The following is a 20781-nucleotide window of genomic DNA, read 5'->3' as shown; positions in this document are numbered from 1 at the left end:
GAACATTGGAAGTAATATGTGATATTGAATGCACATGGGGTAGATAAAATGATTGGAAAAATTTTCAGTCGATTGGTGAAAAGAGAATGGAAAACTGTTGAAAAGCAATCAAAATATGACCATATGCCTACACGTGTGGAATTCATTTTGAAGGAAAAGTATGACGAATGTAATTAGAACAGACTTATTGACATTTTGGCACCAGTTTTATAATATTCTGACATTGCGTTCAAGAATCAATCGCGTCAGTTTGTCCGGAAAACCGTTCATTATCTGCCATAGCCGTTCGCGCTCGACTATATCGTATGCTACCCAGAAATACACGAAATTATGACGCGTGGGCATCCTGTACTTCCGTCATTTTTAAAGTCCATCTGGTACTGGCCTACGAATTCTCTTGCTATTGGGGATAGTGGACGTAACCAAATCTGCTTACAGGCGACGTTGATCAACGTAATGTTGCGGTAATTACAGCAATTTTGCCGACCGATCTTTTTGTAGATAGAACAAACCACAGCTTCTATCCATTCCTCTGTTAGTTTCTCCTCCCTCCAAATCATTACAATTATCCAGTGACGTGCCGTTGCTTGTGGTTCTTGGCCATTTTTGTAGAGTTTAGCCGGGAGTTGGTCCTTTCCGGTAGCTCTATTACTCTTCAGCTGACCGATTTCTCGCTGGATCCCTTCGAGATTGGGCGCCGACACGCTGTTATCGTTTGTGGACATTCCTAGGCTAACTTTTGCTTCGTCCCCTTCTGTTATTCGCCGATAAGATGAAGAACTGGAGCTGAAGATTGATGAACTGCTTTCAACTGTTATCGTTTGTGACCAAGTTTCCCTCCTCATCCCTATCAGGCTTCGGTGTGTATCCTTTACAAGATTACTTCGTTTTCTCATAGAAATTGCACTTCACATTATCCCGGAATAGTGGTTTTAGCTCTTTGCGATTTCTGTCCTCATTTTGGTGCTATTTACTCCTCAGGGTCATGGTCAACACATTCCGCACTCGTCGATACTTGACCAAATTCTCCCTAGTGGCAATGCTCAGATAGTTTTTCCAAGCTGTATTTTTCTTCTCCATCGCTTGTTGGCATTCCCCGTTAAACCAATAATTTCCTGCACACGAAGATTCTTCATCTAGCACAACGATTGGGGCCTGATTGACGGCCGAACATATTCTGCTCCATCCATCTTCGAGGATTGAAGGACCTAGCTGCACCAGAGGAAGGCAGAACTTCAAACGGGATGCGCGCGTGGTTCTCGACAACTCGCGAGTTGTCTAATTGCCAAGTGTTTAACCGAGAAAGGCGGCTCTGTCGCGAGCTCTAAATAGGGTTGCCAAGTCTGAAAATTACAAAAACCGGCCGGTCGGTCCTGCCTTGAAAAAACGCGGGGGGGGGGGGAGGGGGGTTGTGGGCAACATATTTGCATATTTTTAGAAAGGATTTGCCTGGAACGTGTAATGTGCGTTAATGTAATTATTTGAGTAGTCACCGGAAGTCGGTTGACAGTTTCCCGTGTAACTGGGATAAACAGTCAGCTGTGGAGATAGCGAACGGTAGGACATCACAGTCGAAACCACAACGAATGGATTATTGAAGATTAGATAGTTTCAAAGTGACAACTACTTGCTCCTGGTGCTAGTGGACAATTTAATGTATATTACCGCCTGAAGTAAAGTATTGTCACTGCAAAACTGGCTATCTTCAATAATCCACTGTTCAGGATTGCTAATAAATTTATCAGAAAATTTAACAAATTGGGCAAAAAGTACAAATCCGGCTTCATATGTCGGAAAACCGGCCTTTTTGCCGGATTGACCGGCCACCGGCTTTGCAAGTGAAAAACCGGTCGAGCCGGCCGAAAACCGGCCACTTGGCAACCCTAGGTATAAACCGTCGATAGTTTTGAGCGCACATGTAGTGCTACTATGTCTATATCCGCACTGAGTCTGAGTTTATATCCGCACCCCGTAGGGAGCGTGCGTTGGGGATGTTCGAGAAAAACCGACTAAGGATGAGAATATGGTTGATTTGGTTTAATGATCGTCCTTCTCGTGGCCGGTGTAGTATCGTAGAATAACCATATTTTCTTAATCAGGTAGACATAGACTCTGACTTAAGGGTTATTACGATTGTAACTAGCGTGAAGACCGGATGTTATTAGGGTGTACAGTCGGGTCTACCGTCATGTAGACAGTTAATGCATGTTTATGATGGTGTAGTTGAAGAAACGGCCTTTTATTCTCAACATACGAGTACACATTTTCTCGTTGATCACCTTCCAGTTCCAGTCCATTACTCGATCCCAGAGCCGTGGCGTGACATTGTGACGCCCTTGGCAGAAGCTTAATTTGGCGCCCCTTCGTTTCCTAAATCAGTGTTCTCTCCAGGTTTATCATTTTTTTCGTATTTGCCGCTTATCCAATACTTCGGGATGGCGATGAAATACGATAATGATGCTTCCGTGGCCTTGGTGATCAGCTCCTTCTCCGCTCTGGCAACAAAGTTATTGGAGTAAATGCTTTGTTTGAGCTTCGCCCAAAAATTTTCTATTGGTTGAAGTTGGTGGACTTTGGATGAGTTATTGATCGTCAGTACAATCTCCTCCAGTAATCTCTTGAGATAATGAACCAAGGCCTGGTCCGGCCAAAAGACCACATCCTTTGCGCGATACTTCTTGATAAAGATGGCAACTTCCGGTAGGTACTTCATATCTTCTCGTTCGTCGTAAACCCCGAACCAAAGAACAGCGGCTTGAACATTCTCTTTTCGCTGACCGCTGGCCGCAAAAGTATCTTCTTCGGGAACCTGGAGCGGAAGGTATACTTGACGTTATCACTTGGCTTCTTGATGAGAAACGTAAAGTACTCCGTCCTCTGCCAGTCATTACTATCCAGCGTCAAGTAGTCACCTACTATGACCACGCCTTCGTGCTTCGCTGGGAAGATATTTTTCACTAGCACCTGCCGTTCTGTGGGCGATTGCCTGGTACTCAGACACAGACAGCCGCAACGAGCGCATTCGCATAAAAATGAGCATTTTGGCTAAGTACTTCTTCACCGTTTAGTCGGTTGCTCCGACCTCCCGGCCTAAGGCGCGGAACGATGAGACAACCTTGCTCTCAGTATTCATTTTCAACTTATGCTGCACCAAAAGTCGCACAGCTCTGTCGGGTGTCCGGAACCATGTTTCCGTTTAATGCTTTCGGCTTTCTTGGGGGAGAAAATGCCAGATTGGCTCTATTCATCGGATACGAAATGCTTCACCATGTCTAACTTTTTCGCTACGGGGGGGAGCTGGCAGCACGAACAAAGTATCAAGCGCAGTTGTTTAACTGTTTTCGCCATGGCTGTTGTATGCAAATCAAATAAAAACGTAGCATGAAAAATCGCAAAAAATCAGTCCAGTTTTTAATGGCGTATGTCATTGCTAATGCTTTACTGAGTACAGTGGACCCTCGTTCGTTTGAATGATTCCTCATGCAAACTAACAGGGTTAGTTTTTAATTTGAACAACTGACAACCCCAAATATACTGAGACTTGTGTGAACTGGTCGCCCTACTCTTTGTTATTGTTTTGGTGGTTTGATTCAGTTGGAAGTTGGAAGCAGCGAATATTTCATTCTCCGATCGGATTTCTATAATAATCGTTGGGAAAACGCAATGTGAAACAGATTAAACACGCTAGATTAGTACAAACAAATCGCGGCTATGCCCATTGTCTACATAAGCAAATGATGTCATGTTGAGAATAACATTTGAACCATTTTTAATTTGCACGTCGTGCAAACCAACGGGGTGCAAATTAAAAAGTGTTCAGATTAAAAACGGTCAAACGAACGGGGGTCCACGGTACAGGCTCTTTTTAACGCCCGTCGAAGAGAAATAGGTAAAGTTTCATTTTTCTCAATTTGCACATTCTACAAAAATGCTCATCCATAAGATTTTGCTTGGCTCATTGAAAAAAAAAACTTACTTTAGCAGCCGAAAGCCGGGGTGGCTCTTGCCGTATCAAGAATTCCTCTCCATTGTACTCGGACCTGGGCTACTCGTCGCCAATTTGTTGCGCGTCTCGACACACACAAGTCGGCTTCAACCTCTTCGAGCCATCTAGCACGTTGGGCTCCTCTATTCCTGGTGCCGGTGGGGTTCTTGAAGAGAACGGATTTCACTGCACAGTTGTCCGGCATCCTTGCGACGTGGCCGGCCCATCGTATTCTCCCAACTTTTGCGATGGGAATCTCTCCAAGCAGTGCCTGTAGCTAGTGATTCATACGCCTCCGCCACTCTCCGCTTTACGTTTGTACTCCGCCAAAAATAGTCCACGACACCTTTCGTTCAAAAACGGCAAGTGCACGTATGTCCTCCGTAAGCGCAGTTACTGTCTCAAGTCCGTAGAGGACTACCGTTCTGATTGCCGTTTTGTACATCGTCAGCTTTGTGCGGCGGCGCATGCTTCAAGATCGAAGCATCTTGCGGAGGGAAAAGTAGGCTTGATTTCCATCTTGAATGCGCCGTTGGATCTCCTTACACGTATTATTGTCGGCGGTGACCAGAGATCCCAAATATACGAACTCATCAACCACTTCCAGTTCATCTCCATCAATAGTCACTATCCGTGGGAGGCAAACGTTGCTTTCTCTGGAGCCTCTTCCTACCATATATTTGGTTTTTGACGCATTGATTTGTAACCCTATCCTCCTACTATGTTAACTGACTCATAACGAACCCCTAATTCCGAAATTCTAAAATCTCTCATGCTTTTATTTTTGGAGTAAACATGTAATTTCTTATGTTATATAGTTGATATTTGTATGCTCTATTCGAATTTATGATCAATTAAACAAAAAACCACAAAGTTTGTGAGTTACGAGACCCTCCCCCGTATATAACGTATATTCGTTATGAGTCAGGTAACACAGTAGCCTCAGTTTTTAGTCTGGCGTAGATTGCCTCCGCCGTCTCAAGGTTTCTAGTAATGATGTCGAGGTCGTCTGCGAAGGAGTTGGCAACTCTTGTTGAAGATCGTTCCTCTCATTGCGATGCACGCTCGCCGGATCGTACCTTCAATAGCGATATTGAATAACATACAGGACAGTCCATCCCCTTGCCGCAACCCTCTGCGCGATTCGAAAGGACTCGAGAGTGTCCCCCAAACGCGCACGTAGCACATCATTCGCTCCAGAGTAGCTTTGATTAGCCGCGTCAGTTTGTCCGGAAAACCGTACTCGTGCATTATCTGCCATAGCTGTTCTCGTTCAATTGTATCGCATGCTGCCCTGAAATCCACGTCACGTTGCATTCTCAACATTTTTGGAGGATTTGTCGGAGAGTAAAAATTAGATCCGTAGTAGCACGGTCCCCCATAAAGCCCGCCCGATACTGCCCTACGAATTATCTTGCTATTGGGGATAGACGACGCAACAAAATCTGGGAGAGCATCTTGTAGGCGGCGTTGACCAACGTGATGCTGCGGTAATTACAGCAGTCTAGCCGGTCGCCCTTTTTGTAACTGGGGCAGACTACACCTTGCATCCGCTCCTCCGGTAGTTTTTCCTCCTCCTAAATCCTAGAAATTATCCAATGAAAAAAAAATTACTTTGTGCATTTTTCAGCTTCATAAATTTTTTTATTGCAATGCTACGTTTGGCCCCGAAAGCCCCTAATGTCGACTCAACAAAATTTAATGTCTAACCTGTCTATCGGTTATAAAGAGCATTAGATATCTTTGACTGAACGTCACTTTTTGCTTGCTCGGGTCGGCTGTCAATCGCAGCAGAACAGCAATTTCTTCCTGGCAATCTAGTGTGTCCGTTCTGTGGTGCGATTTTCTCAAATTTTTCCTCCAAAAATGTCTTACGTTGCCCGAAAAGGACCACGAGTTGTGTGTAAGTATTCCTTCTGCTTGGTAGTGCTTGTTTTTACTCGACATATTGAGGTAAAGACGAGATATTACATTATTAAAATCCATTCGAATTACATAATATTCGTATTCTCGCAATGTAATGCCAAATATTACTCTTTGTAGCTGCTCTCGGACGATGGGCTTACAATTGGTCCGGATTCAACCAGTACGGTACGTATTGTTATATTTTTATTCTCATTAAAGTAGTATTTACAACAACTGACACTAAATGCATTTTAGGCTTGTACCGTGACGATTGCCTGTACGAGGATGACGATGTGAAGGAGGCGATTCGCCGCCTGCCCGAGAAGGTGCAGGACGAGCGCAACTATCGTATGATGCGGGCGCTGCACCTCTCGATGACCAAAACCATCCTGCCGAAGGAACAGTGGACCAAGTACGAGGAGGATGTAAAATATCTGGAACCCTACCTGGAGGAGGTCAAGCGAGAACGTGACGAAAAAATCAAATGGGAATCGAACAAGTAAACGATTCCGGAGGAAGTTGAACCTATGATTTAGATTGGTTGGATGGAGATCGGAATAAATATAGGAAAATACATTGGAAGTTGGTAAGATGGTATAATGGAAAAGCAATGAGAATTTCGGAACAAAAGTTCTAATTAAATTTTATTGAGATGATCCTCAAATTTATCGCTTTAAGAAATAGCATAAATGTACGTTAGTTTTTGTTTAATAGACTCGTACTGCAATTCGCATGTTCTACATATTGCAATAGGTGGGCCGATTAGTAGAACGGTTCAATTTGAAAAAGTAAAGGAAAATTGAGCAAAATTCATGTTCTTATATTATTGAAACTTATTTTAGTTTCCAAAGTACCTATAGATACAGGTATTTACGGATTCAGAATGCAGCGTTCTTTTAGTCTGCGTCCGTAAAATTTACTTAACACTTCATTTGATCAAATAACAGATCTTAATGTTTAATGTTAATGATTAGAAGAATTTTTCGATTAGAAAACCCGAATTGATCAAAAGAGATGTGAGACGATTTTTTATTGCCTTCACTGTGACAGCAGCATTTTCTCACTAGCGAGCAGCGCGTTTGTGAGCAAAGAAGAAATGTCATTCGACATTCAACGCACAGCTGTTTTTGTTTTGACTGGATTTGGTGCAGTTCTGGTCCTTTGGCCAGGATAGTGATTGTCGCGACGAAATTTTGAACGCTGCGGATTTATCGTAGAGGTAAGACCATTTTTCTGTCGCTAAAGTGTTTAGCTTATTTCAACGCATTCAGGTTTAAAAAGCATAACGCTTCCGAGTGATAATTTCATGGAAAGCTCGGGAGTACCTAAAATTTTAAGTCTGCTGCAACTGTGTATTAAACATTTCAATAGAATCACATAATTAAGGAAGATTAGATAACTAGGCTTAACATTGCACGTTTAAAATTTGTTAGATTTCATATTCGTATTACAATATGTTCAGAATAAGTTTTAATATGAACAATTCTGGTAGATGGATTTTAGCAAAACCATCACATTTGCACTATCATTGCTAGTAATATCCTAAAAGTAATTTCGCTGCAGAATATTTTAGTTTTTTTACTTATTTTATATATTCAATAATATCATTTCAAAAACTTCAAGTATTACGCAAACATCGAAGCTGAAAGAGCATTTATTGTACCTATTTGTTTTATTTTGCTATCTTCATTAGTATTAGTAGTTTTATTTTGCTATCTTCAGTAGTCATTAGTATCGAAATACTCGCAGAAGTGTCTATCAAGTCAATTGTTTCCGAAAAAATCAAAATGATTAATCGTACGACTCTTTCCGCAAAAGAAAATGTTTCCTTAAAATCGTACCAATTTACTACGTACCCTTGTAATAGTTGGTTCAATACTGTACTTTTCCAGGTTCAATTTAACGGATCACTGACCATAACAACTTTGACATTGTTGTTCATAAACATCGCTGCTGTTCATGCTTCACGGTAAAACTGGCAAATAAAACCACAGTGACAACAAGTGCATATGTTGAAGGCCAAGAACAAAAGCAAAAATCCGTTGTTGCGTCCGGAAAAGCGACTACACTTTTACATGCACTTTTGCAAACGGCGTTTCTCAGAATCAGCAACACGTATGCCGGTACGTTCCGAAGCCGAAGCTGTGCAGTCAATGTTCTTGCCCTAAGTAGTGGCGGCCGGAAAGACACACGCTTCGAGCGAAGAAGCGACTCCAACGCATATCGCAAAACCGGTTAATTCAAGGGCTAGAAAGAGAAAGAGCGCAGCCAGTACGAGCGAATCATCAATAGTATCATCAGTTTAATTCACCGAAAGCAGCTAATCGCAGCAGCAACCGAGGAGAGAGAACAGCAACCAACCAGTCCGCTGTTTGCTATCAAGCTGGTCACCCGCTCAGAATGTACTTGTCGTTTCGACGACGGCTACTGAAGAGGTGATTATTTTGTTCTTACCTATAAATATTGCTTGTGTAAGAAGTTGCAACTGGCTGTGAACTTGCGCGTCAGCAAACACAGAACCGAACAAAGATCGAACGTTATCGAAGACTAAGAGTGTGACTCAAGCTCGAATAGTAGTTAGTTCTTACAGAGCTTTTACGTTGTGTTGTGATTATTCTAATATCAGTGAATCAGAATAACTAGACGTTTATATAACGATATTTAAAAATTTGCTTTGTTATTACGGTTATTAGCTACCGGTGTGCATGTTTTAAATCATTTTCATTAAATTCCTTCAACTCATCCAGCATTCGATTAAGTGGGTTTACTTTTTTTCGCTGACAAACGTCAATCTCTCTGTAACCCCCAAACAAAGGAATTAAATATAGTGACCAAAATCGGTATCCAATCAAAGAAGTGCCACTCGAATAAATAAACATCGGAATTGAATTTCGAAAATAGATCAAGTGCAATCAGTGTGAACCTGTGGAGAGAAAGCATCAAATTGTGAATTTGGCGAATCCGTCTCGTGAAAGTGCATCGTTATATTTCTCTTCTTACTATCAGCAACAAATAATAGTGCCGTCCACGAACGAAACACGACGGCAAACGTAACATTCATTGGAAGCTCGGCTGTTTAGCTTAGCTATACGGTTGGTTCGCAGGATCGTAGCGAGATCAACAAAGATCAAATCGCACGGTAAATAAAGATAACGCAGTCACGCGACATGGCACGCATCGATATCGACACGATCATTAATGCCCTCTTCCGGACCACCGTTCTGCCGGGAATAATTGTGGCCTTCTGGCTCGCCGATGTGTAAGTAGTCGCTGCCGCTGACAGTTGTGTGGTGTGTGCAAAATGAGTATGCTTTAGTGTTTTATTTTTTGTAAACAAATCAATTTCTAGTGGATTTAGATCGGGTCTGGTGTAGGTGCACACAGTTGCTCACGAAATGAAGCGTACGCCCAAAAGGTGAAAATTAAATATTAAAATCTAGTATTGCAAAAATGACATGACATGACACAACAATTTGAATAATTAAAACCTTTTAAATCATCAAGCGATCCAGTTAGCAAATTACTCTGTCACAATAATTGGTGCTATATATCAACTGTTGGTAAGGAAATTGGCAAAAGTGAACCTGTGGTACAAAAAAACCTAACTTATTTATTTATTTTGACGTAGAACTACGTCTTACCGCAGGGTGTCAATCCAAAATTTGGATTCAAGCCAGCGTCACGAAAGAATGAAAGATTTTGAACGCTAATAGCTCTTCCAATTTAGAACGGATTTTAATGGTTCGCATATCATTCGATTCATAAAAGATATAGCAAAGGTATGGCTTTCTTGAAAAGATTGCTTTCTAATCGCTACATAGTGAAAATCAACGGAAATTTTTAAAAATTTCCCCGCATTTTCCGTGTCGACGAACGACGATTACATTCACCAAACTTGTGGTTGTGGCTGCTGCTACTGCTGCTTCAAGATAGAGAAGCAGAATAAACTTGCGGCGGTTGCGTAGCCCTGCCTAGCATGTAAAGACTATTGAAATGACATAAAAAGAAAAGTAGAGCCATTCGGTGTTTTGGTAGCTACATAACGCTGCAAACGGGCGACATATGCAGTCATTGACTGGCTAATGTAAAACAATTTTCGTGCCTTGAAGGTTGCAACCGCGGAATGAGAGAGCAGATAATAGCGAATACGTTCAAATGGCAAAGAATGAAATCAAATGGCAAGCTTGCTTTTTGATAATTGTCAGGACAAACGTACGCCAAATATAGTATTATTTGAATTTTTGTGAAGTCAGATCAAGAAATGGCTCTTATTAATACTAGTGATGGGCAAAACAGTAGTTTATCGTTATCGCGATATCGTTTTGTATCTAATATCGGTATCGCTCGATATCGGATTTTAAATTATCGATATCGTACCGATAACCGATATTTTAATGAAAAACAATTTTCCACAAGTTTTTTAACGGTAAATTTGCCCATATTTAGCAAAATATGGAATCATCTGCTGTTACATTCAAATTAAACTAAATTTAATATACACATTTGACTACATGCATCCTTATAGTTCCGAGTCCTTGAAAAATGTTCCGAAGCTTTCGTAAAATGCGACTTTTTTTTTTTGATTTTCGAGTCTTCGAGTTGTTTTTTATCTAACTGGATACTTTTCCAAATAAACTTTTAAATTTACTGTGTTACCTTTCAAAAGAACATGCACCTTTTTTACGTCGTAGTACTTGTTCTAACAAAGTACGACACCAAACCTCCGGCATTTGATTTTTTAGTTAACGAGTAAAACTTTTTAACAATGGCTTAAATAGAATGCGTCGGTTACTTCTCTAAGATGCAAATTTAAGCAAAACGAATGAGAGTTCATTTTCCTTCGCCTACAAAGTATAACTCTCATTCACACACTCAAAATAATCCACACGTCCTTTCCACGTGAAAAATCACGTAGATTTCTCCACAGGGAGTTACGTGATTTTCAGCTGATTGTTATTAGGAAAAATAATAAAAGCTAAAAAAACAAAAAAACTAGATGGAAAATATTCACAAAACTTTTCCTATAATTTCGACGTGAAAATTATTTTGAGTGCAGCATACAAGATTTATTATCGATATCCGATATATTTCTGACGCTGCGTATCGGATATCGTATCGATAAAATATGCGCGATAATATCGATATTATCGGATTTATCGATATCGTCCCAACCCTAATTAATACCAATAACATATTACTTTGAAGATGTAATTTTTTTCCTAGAATTTTGTCAATAGCTGGATGCGTGAGGGGGATTTCTATTCTAAAATACAGCAATGCTCGCGAAGCTTTTTAAAAGGACCTAAGTAACATTGAGGTGTCCCTCTCTTCTGATAATTGCAACGACATAAATGCATTTTGACCAAAGTTTTCTTAACGGATAGCTTGTGACGCCAGCAACCAACTCATGCAAAGCTGATATATTAAAGTACCTTTGCGACGCCGTGATAAAGCGAAAGAGAAGAGACCCGAAGAGAATCTCTCATTGTTACCTAGGTCCTTTTGAAAAGTTTCACGATATGATTCGCTAATTAAGGGTTCGTTATTTGAACGGTTCGTGAATTGAGTGTTCATTAGTTAGATCATGCTCCAACTTGAATGTCAAAATTCGATTGAAATTTTGAGCTTATACTTAAATATCTAACAACTGTTAGTCGGCCGCATTAGCCGCATAGTCGTGACCCAATTAACTCCGGTTTTAGCAATGGTAAAAATATTTGGTTTTGGTATCATATAATACTCAAAATATAAAATACATACCAAAAATATGATACAATTATCCAGTACTATTATATAATAAATAACGCTATTTTACGCAACAATCTAGTATATGCAATATAGTGTAAAATTTTTTCTTTGATATTCAAGGTTTCTTCGCAAAAACCCGTTTAACGTAGTTCTACGTCTTGAATACAACCTTTCTGATTCAACCATAAGTTGTGCGTCTAATGCCAAATATTTTAACGGCTAAAGTTTTTGGAGCGTCTTAGTAGAATAAGAAACCTGAAATTGAATAAAAAGAAAACTTGTCCAATTTAATTCTACTATGTATATTTCTAGCGACAGATACGTATTTCGCCTACAACTTGCAGGCTTCATCAGTGTGTTTTCTAAAAGTTTTCTTTTTATTTAATTTCAGGCAAATATTTAATTTTTGCTACAAGTCACGCAAAAATTTTCAGAATGCGGTATCGTCGCTAATCACCAGAAAAAAGTGTGATTGTGGCCTGATGAAACTCTTAGTGGAACTACAAACTCTAATTAACGGATAAATCTAATATACTCTGTATGTTTAGGAAATTTAATCCTGGCTTCTTGTATCAAATTTATAGGAATGTTTCAGAGCATTTGATACAATACAGTAAATTAAAAATGAGTGTGAGAGACATTCGCATAATGTCAAGCTTTTTAGAATTGAACCTGTATTCGCAGTCCTTATCATTGCGAATGATATTACCTTTTAATTCTTGTGTATGTGAAATTCATTACGCAAATTTACACAGCCCCTTAATTCGTGTTGTAATGCAACAGAAGGAGTATGTTTTGAGTACAATAGAGTTTTCAAATTCTGAAGCATTTCATTACCTTTCTAGTCCACCTGGTTTCGACGAGTAAAATATGAGTTACGTGTCATTTTTTTACAAGCTTATTTATATGTAATCGATGATTGAAAACGTTAGTTGTTGTCCAGAGTTGTGTAATTTTATTCCTACAAGTCCAAGTCGCGGCAATCACTCTATACACCCTTCATAAAAAAATTGTTACCTAAAAGTAAAAATATCCAGTTAAAAACGAAAAATCTACGATGGTAAACTTTTTCACATCCATCCGCGCACCAAGTTTCCTAATCTTAAGGATCTTGATCTTAAGAAAAAACACAATCTGAGTCAAAATACTTGGTTTATGCAAAATGTATCGTACCACAATCGAACTGTGTTCAAAAACTTTAAATTTCTCGTTAAAACATTAATAAGCTAATTTATATTAATCGAAAAAAATGCTCGCGGAAAAAGATGACAATCATTCGCGACTCCGGCCTACTTCGATTCTCGAGTTGGTGCGGAATTCGTCAAAAACAAAACTTCAAAATCACTTGGATGTCTGAGTTTGTATTTTTTATTAATGAAACTAAAAAGATAACCATATTAGTTAGGTTCCTCCTCCTCTAGCAACATAAAGCCGGGCTCGCTAACTTACTTACTACGTGGGCCTGTCGTCCTAAAGGCCCCTATACACGTACGTACATGTTGGCCGAAAATGTTGGTGAATTCGTGTTCGTCCAACACGCTCGCTTGTGTGTGAGTGCCACGAACCAAACTGGCAGAAGAAAATGTTCGGCTCGCCGCTCGGTCGGAATGAACCTCCAACATTTTGTTCATTTCTAACCCAACATATGCGTACGTGTATGGGGGCCTTAAGATAATGCCTGATAAACAAAATTTCTCTAATTTACTCGGTTGTGGGTTGCTGCTCTCCAATTCCTTGGGCACCAAGTACTTTCCGCAAAATCTCGCTTCACCTGGTCTAACCATTTTGCCTCCTGCGCTCCTAGCCGTCTTGTTCCTACAAGATATGAAGCGAACACCATATTTGCCGGGTAGTTGTCCGGCATTCTTGCAACATGCCCTGCCCATCGTATCCATCCAGCTTTAGTCACCTTTTGAATGCTGGGTTCACTATAGTTCATAGTTCATCCTCCACTTCCATACTTCGTTCTCCTGAATACGCCACCGAAGGTCGTTCTTAGCACTCGTTTCTCGAAAACTCCGAGCACTCGCAGGTCCTCGTTTCACCACACTGAGAAAACTTTTCGTATAGTTTCTATGTGTTTCACACATAGATTTTTTCCATGTGCCCAGTAAATGAACTTTATGTGCCAAACAGTTACCATTTATGTGTTTTTAACCCATTAAGCCCCACACTTTTCCCAGCAGAGATAGAAAGTTGAAACTTTCAGGAAAATTCTCTTTTAGGTCAACTAAGAAAAAGCCGCTGACATGTATTTTTAATTTTGACCTTGTGTCCCGGAACGCTACGTTGCGAAAACGCAACGCTGGGCGTTAAGGGTATACCATTTTTGCATACCTTCATTATTGTGCATATAAATGCTTCATACTTTTTTACCGTTAAATCAAATTTGGAAGTTTTTTTGTGATTTTGAGTATTAATAAACATTAAATGAACGACTTAGAGTATTACATGTTATGTTTTATGATAGATATCGAAACATTTGGGTTGGAGGCCATCTTTGCACTAGACGCATAGTATGCAGTTTGAATGCTAAATGCATGTCATCGCAGATGATTAAATGCCTACCAACACGTTCCGGAAAGGTTGTAACATTAAATTTGGGTCCATGAAACTGTCGTTGCCATCACTCAATTCCTGTAGATATTCCGGAGGCAAAGGTACTTTAACAATTTTATTACGCTCTTATCACAATGGCTTCTCCATCTGCCATCAGTGTTTGAAGCTGCGAATTCTATGTTATGTAAACTTTTATAATGTTTCCGGGATATTTTAAATAAGCGAAAGATAAGATTTACATTCATTTGTTTACTAAAAAGCAACGACATCAAATGAAACACCGCAGCGAACGAACGAAAACAAATGTTCCCGTTGCAAATTTTGAATAACGTTACTTCCTAGCGTTGCGTTTTCGCAACGCAAAACTTTAAACCTATCTTAAAACTACAAAAATAATCAAAATTATGAAACAAAGTTTTTTTTGGTAAGCAACCGATTCTTACTAACACTGATTGATAGATCAGGTGTTAATAGAGGTAAAATCGAGTTTTATGAGCATTTTTCCTTAACTGTCTGAAAAATAGCAAAACCTGTTGTTTTGTCACAGCTGTAATTATGTTACATGTAACATCTGACCTTTGAGCAAAAACAGGTCGATTAGTATTTTTTCCAATCTTTCTTTATTTCTCAGGGTCCAAGTTGATACCTTCAACCGGGCCGTCTCTAGAAACGAATGAAAGTGCGTTGCGTTTTCGCAACGCTGGGAGGAAATGGGTTAAAATTTACCGTTAAAATTTGCACATACTATTCATATGAATATAATTTTCATGTGTACTTCTGGGCGGATTGTGTTTATATGTGGCACATAATAATCATAAGGATTTTCATATGGAAATTTTCCATTAGTTATGTGCGGATTATTTTGAGTGCAGGACCAGGTTTCACCAGGGGGCTGATATGACGTCACATTTTCGTTGCTCACATGAAAAAGGCGGCAAACGCAAAGCGATTTCACAAAACGAATTTAACTAACCATTTTCACAGTTTCATGTATTTCGCATCAATTGCCTGCCTGGCATTGGCTATGTGATGCTAAAACCTTGGCTACAATCAAACTAAAACTAACAAAATTTAACAATTTTTACATCCGACTCGGTTGTCAGTTTGAGCCCATCTATGAAGCTGTCAGCTTGGGCCCGCTCTATGTTGGCTACGTTTTTTTGTACAGGTTGGTATTGGAAGTGTCATTCCCGTGGGTTTCACGCCCTTAGAGAACAACCGGTCTAATAAGCGTCTTGTATCAGGATGCACTTTGTACGGGAGCATAGTCGGTTCGTCCTCAATTGATTGTGAAGCCCATAGTAAGCACGACTTCCGCTGATAATACGCCGTCGAATCTAACGATTGGTGTCATTGTCTGCCGTTACCAGTAAGCCGAGGCAGACAAATTCATCGACTACCTCTAACTCATCGTCGTGGATCTTTACATTACTGCCCAAGCGGCGTTGATCGGCCTCGATTCTGCCGGCCAGCATTTACTTTGGTTTACTGCTCTGGTGTACTGGTCTGGTGTACTGTTCAGCCACCGCCACAAGTGTTCTGCCGATAATATCTATGTCTTCAGCTAAACAGACGAATTGACTGCATTTGTTGAAGATTGTTCCCCACGTGTTGATTCGTGCTTGGTTCATAATACCTTGTAGCACTATGTTGAACAGCCAGCCATGAGAGACCATCACCTTAGTGAAGCTCTCTGTGTGATTCGAATGCACTCGGCAATCTACCCGAAATCCGAACACTGCACTGCGTACCGTTCATCGTAGATTGATTCAGTTTGATGAGTTTTCTGCGGAAGCTTCACTCGTCGATGACTTTCTATAGCTATTTTCGATCGATGGTATCATATGCGGCTTTGAATTTAACCAACTAATGATGCGTGGGAACTAGAGATGGTCGGGTATGAAAATTTCAATACCCGAACCCGACCCGTACCCGATTAAGAAAACCCGTACCCGACCCGAACCCGCAAGTTTATTATTTTTGATACCCGAACCCGACCGCAACCCGTCGGTTACGGGACGGGCCCGGGTACCCGACCATCTTTAGTGTTAAATGTGGTCAATAGGGATACCCGACCCGACCCGTACCCGGTTTCAAAAACAAAAATTAAGAACCCGTTCCCGACCCGAACCCGCAAATTATTTTTTTTCAATAACCGAACCCGACCCGAACCCGGCGGGTACGGGTACGGGTGCGGGTTTCGTGCAAATTTTCCGCTACCCGACCATCTCTAGTGGGAACGTATTTGCGGCCCTTTTGGAGGAAATGAAGGAGGTCGCTCATGCCGTATCAAGAAGTTCTCTCCACTATACTCGTTCCTGGGCTATTAATCGTTAATTCGTTGAGTGTCTCGACACATCCATATAAATCTAAGTTACTTTTTGCGACTAAATTTTGGGGGCGCCATTTTAAGGGTTCGCGTGGAGTGACAAATGGGTTAGCGCCGGCCCTGCCGGGTGGTATTCTTGCCCCTAGTTCCCCAACCACAAACGATGGTATATTGCACCTTGAAATTTATCAAAGTGGCACCGGTCAAGCCGGCTAGCTGTTTGCATTAGTTGATTATCAAGGTTTGGTATACGAAACGATCACCGGAGGATTGGAAGAATCTGCCCAAGAAAGGTGACAAGCTTGTCGTTCAGAACTACCGAGCGATCACTGTTCTGAATGATGGGAAGTTACCAGGCCGGCTTTATGAATGGTCGGTCTGCAACGGAACTAGTCTATCAACGAACCATATGGTCGATAGTCGAAAACAGCTTTGAATCTCTTAGTTAATTTCGACACGGCGAAGTATCTTGCGAAACACAATTTTCAATCAATCTGGTCAATTGATCTGTGTTTTACCCATGACGTCGATGCTGTCTGAAGAACACTGGGACGGTAGAAGATTAGTACATTGGAGTTGGGATGATGTACCTGGATGCTTGTGGGTGGGACCAAGCGCGACGCGCTAAGGCAGTACTATGGTAATTGACGGGGACGAGCTTGAGGTAGTCCGTTCGTATATCTCACTGGGAACCAAAGATAATAACACTAGTCGTGACCTAAACTGCCTTATCATTTATTTTAAAACTGTTATGGCACGTGCTATTTCAAGTGGTCGTGTTGATCCCACTCCTTCTGATATTAAGTTACTCGTCTCCACATTCAACGTTAGGTGTCTCTATACATTTCATCATTCAACCAATCTGTAAATCTGGGAACACGAATTTTGTGATATTTTATATTTTAATTCTATATGTTTGATGTCTCTTGCCAAATGGCACAAATTAGGTTTCCCTGTTTCAATCTTTTTGATCGAAAATATTTTGAGAATCTATGCAAATTTTACCTTCAAAAATGTTTAAAATCTGAGAAAAATAATCAAAATTAAACTGAAAACAGTTCAGAAAAGTATATACAAAAACCTTAATCTCTTCTGAAGCCCACATTATTATTGGAAAAAGTATAAAGAAAATCACACGCATTGATACTGTTATGATAGGTTAACACCACAACACCTCTTCAATTCGCGAGCTGGAGTATACCTAATTTATAAATAACCTATTAATTCCCAGAACGCCTGATATATATCGATAGTATTCCCTACGTGTAAGCCGCGGCGGAATTCGTTTCCCAGAAAGATTAGGTATCGTTAAAATAAACAGTGTACATTTCATGAACAGCACCGGCTAGTACTTTCGCACATGTTCTCTACCACAGGAAGCAAACCAATCTATATTCGCGATTCGCTGCATGTGGACTGATATCTGGTCGGTACGACCCACTGACTGACTATAGCTGCCTCTCGACGGGCAGGCAGATTGGCCTACGGGCAGAGTGAGCTAATTCATCAAGTCGACACATTAGTGCAGTTGGTTATACCTACTCTCGTGTGTCGCAGCGATTCAAAGAGAAAGAGCAAACAAATTCACGACCGATGCAAATTCGTGTAAACTATCGATCAAGATCAGCGCCAGACATTCTCTAAAATTTGTCGGAGGGTCAAGTTCATCAAATACGGTGCATCTTGCGCTTTGTCAATCGTGTGTCGTGTTGAAAACGATCTGTTGCAGATAATCTGGATTGCACTGCCTATGTTCGGACACAGAGATGCCCTACTTTGCAAAGCGAAAAACGTTGGTGGCAGAAATGCGTTGATTTTTCTTCGAATTTACGTAATAGGTGCTTCAGCATTTTTATTTTGTTTGCTTATTCTCGTTTCAGAATATGCCTTGCGACATGTAAGATTTGTATCCTGGTGTTTGTGGTCATCTTCATCGTGCTACCGTTGATATTTAAATATTCATTCGCACTGCAGAAGGGAATTTTGTTCCTCACATTCAGTAAGCATCAGCCGGGTGTCAAACACATGCAGTTCAGTTTGATCAATGTTGGATCCTTTCAGTTACCTATCCACCCAATTTGGACCTGAAACGACCGGAGAAGAGCGGCCTCTATGCGACGAGAAATTTCTTCGTCACCTATCGTGACCAGGAGGAAGATTTCGATGTGGACATTGCGGTGTGGCATGTTCTGCCGAACGATCTGGTGCGTCGGTTCGGGAAAGAATTGCAAATTGATGAGGTGAGTAGTGCCTAGCTTTTGTAGGTACGGTAGTGCTCTTACTCGATGCACAGTTTTCGTGCCAGCCAGCCAGCGCAGCGATTTGCCATGTGCTCAGTGCAGATGTACTCGATCACGGCTGATTACACGCGGATTGTATTTTATGCGGGTAGCAAGATGCGAGTGATTTAGAAATTATCGTCAAGGTACTGCATGCAATTGAATCGCAATTTAAGTGTACAGTAGTTGTTTTAATCTAACAATCGTGCCAATAGCTCGCGACTGTGTCCTCTTTCTGGCTCTGGTTTAATAATATGACAAGCCAATTACTTGATCATTTCGCGCTCTCAGGAGTTTCGTATCTATTATTCTAATGCGCATGTTTTCTACTCTTTTTGAAATAACTACTTTCAGACAACTTTATCCAACATGACAGCTCCGGAAGCGGTGAGGGACAAAGTTGATGGATTGTCCAAGCAGCAGAGCGCAAAGTATCGTGAGATCGAAACCATTCTACATCGTGCCAATCTAAATCTGAACGACGAGGCTACCCAGAAGGAGCTGTTTGAGCAAACGCTCAAGACGTCAAGCAACGACATTGTGCTGTATCTGCACGGCAATACGGCCTCGCGGGGTGCCTCGCATCGGGTGGAGCTGTACAAGATGCTGCGCAGCCTTAACTACCATGTGATAACGCTGGATTACCGCGGGTACGGTGATTCGACTGATGTTTCCCCAACTGAGCGAGGTATCGTGTATGATGCTCTCGCCGTTTATCAGTATATAACCAGCATTAGCAGCAATCCCGTCTATCTTTGGGGTCACTCGCTGGGCACCGGGGTAGCGACGCATTTGCTTTCGCTGCTGACTGACATGAGTTTACCGGGACCGAAGGCAGTGGTACTGGAGAGTCCGTTCAATAACATTCGCGAAGAGATATGTGCTCATCCGTTTTCCAAGGTACATTCTAAACTATCCAATGGAGACCATCAGACAGCTCATCAGTTAATTGACATTTCAGCTTTACCGACATCTGCCATGGTTTGATTTCATGATTATTAGTCCGATGTACGACAATCAGTTACGGTTTGAGTCGGACCACCATATTTCCGAATTCCGGCAACCCGTTCTGATTCTACACGCCGAAGATGATGCAGTTGTCCCTTTCAAATTAGGTTACAAAGTAAGCATACTACCAATTGAAATAGCAGTAAATCCCTATTGATAAATTTCCTCCCACTAGTTGTACCGCGTTGCTTTGGATACACGTGGAAAAGCATGGGGTCCTATCGAGTTTCATCGGTTCGAGAAGACCAGTCACTACGGACATCGGTACATTTGTCGAGCGCCAAATTTGCCGGAAATCGTGTTGGGTTTCTTCCGCACCTATCGCGACGCAAGCTACTAGTGATATTTGCTGGTTGATTGGCCTGTCGCTTATTGGCTGACGCGAGAAACCAGATAGCAATAGAGGAAGTACATAGAGGTAAGTGCCAACTTATTGTTCTTCAGTTGTGGGAGAAAAAATTAGAAATCTTGTGATGCTATTGAACCCAATCCCAAGATAAATTGATAATAAAACCGTAGATCAACAAGACTAGATTGAATTCGAATGAATTGATAGATTTTGCAGTCACATTTAATGACACTTTTTTTTCTCTCTATGAAGTAAAAATGTTGAATAACGTTGTACAGGAATATGAATAAAATTCAAACTTTGAGTGAAAGCAACCGTAGTTTAAGTAGGTATAGAACGTTACCATACCTTCGGCTCAGACTTGATAGAGTGTAAAAGTTTTAGATAGATTTTTACCGACGTTTTTCAGTGGTTTAATTTTAACATGGAAAAACCCGTTCGTCGGTGATAATAAAACGTACAATATGAAATTATTGTGAATATTATTTGTCGGATGACCGCCCTTATTAAATGTTCACTTTTTTACAAAAATTTGAAATGTTTTCTAGGATTTACTCCCAAATTATTACATACATACAAATTATTAAATTGTACCAAAACGAAGCGATGTTTTAGTGTT

General features: G+C 40.8%; 2 protein-coding genes across 4 annotated transcripts; both read left to right on the top strand.

Moving 5' to 3' along the window:
* Positions 1-5763: 5763 nt before the first annotated feature.
* On the top strand, positions 5764-6672 carry LOC128737224 (cytochrome b-c1 complex subunit 7-like). Its single transcript, XM_053831815.1, has 3 exons — positions 5764-5888; positions 6029-6076; positions 6146-6672. Exons 1-3 carry the CDS (start codon positions 5852-5854, stop codon positions 6391-6393), a joined length of 333 nt encoding a protein of 110 aa, XP_053687790.1. The 5' UTR covers positions 5764-5851; the 3' UTR covers positions 6394-6672.
* Positions 6673-7004: 332 nt separating this feature from the next.
* LOC128734067 (lysophosphatidylserine lipase ABHD12) lies at positions 7005-20620 on the top strand. Of its 3 annotated transcripts, none has more exons than XM_053828061.1 (7): positions 7005-7109; positions 7783-8325; positions 18407-18525; positions 18588-18766; positions 19160-19705; positions 19767-19928; positions 19989-20620. In XM_053828061.1, exons 2-7 carry the CDS (start codon positions 8291-8293, stop codon positions 20151-20153), a joined length of 1206 nt encoding a protein of 401 aa, XP_053684036.1. In that variant the 5' UTR covers positions 7005-7109; positions 7783-8290; the 3' UTR covers positions 20154-20620. The 3 variants fall into 3 exon arrangements, with proteins under 3 accessions (XP_053684036.1, XP_053684035.1, XP_053684037.1); XM_053828060.1 differs by having other exon boundaries at positions 7783-9149; XM_053828062.1 differs by lacking the exons at positions 7005-7109; positions 7783-8325 and adding an exon at positions 18102-18318.
* Positions 20621-20781: the final 161 nt, after the last annotated feature.

Source organism: Sabethes cyaneus, chromosome 2, assembly GCF_943734655.1.
Source record: "Sabethes cyaneus chromosome 2, idSabCyanKW18_F2, whole genome shotgun sequence".
NCBI lineage: Eukaryota > Metazoa > Arthropoda > Insecta > Diptera > Culicidae > Sabethes > Sabethes cyaneus.
Note: the sequence above shows the minus strand (reverse complement) of the source record. Positions and strands in the feature narration are given on the sequence as shown.

What these genes read in the sequence shown, in the direction of transcription:
- LOC128737224 (XM_053831815.1), top strand. Translation starts at nt 5,852, where the DNA reads ATGTCTTACGTTGCCCGAAAAGGACCACGAGTTGTGT. An exon ending in AAAAGGACCACGAGTTGTGT is followed by an intron (nt 5,889 to 6,028) that starts GTAAGTATTCCT and finishes TACTCTTTGTAG; the next exon opens with CTGCTCTCGGACGATGGGCT. An exon ending in GTCCGGATTCAACCAGTACG is followed by an intron (nt 6,077 to 6,145) that starts GTACGTATTGTT and finishes AATGCATTTTAG; the next exon opens with GCTTGTACCGTGACGATTGC.
- LOC128734067 (XM_053828060.1), top strand. Translation starts at nt 9,058, where the DNA reads ATGGCACGCATCGATATCGACACGATCATTAATGCCCTCTTCCGGACC. An exon ending in AAGAATTGCAAATTGATGAG is followed by an intron (nt 18,767 to 19,159) that starts GTGAGTAGTGCC and finishes AACTACTTTCAG; the next exon opens with ACAACTTTATCCAACATGAC. An exon ending in GTGCTCATCCGTTTTCCAAG is followed by an intron (nt 19,706 to 19,766) that starts GTACATTCTAAA and finishes TTGACATTTCAG; the next exon opens with CTTTACCGACATCTGCCATG.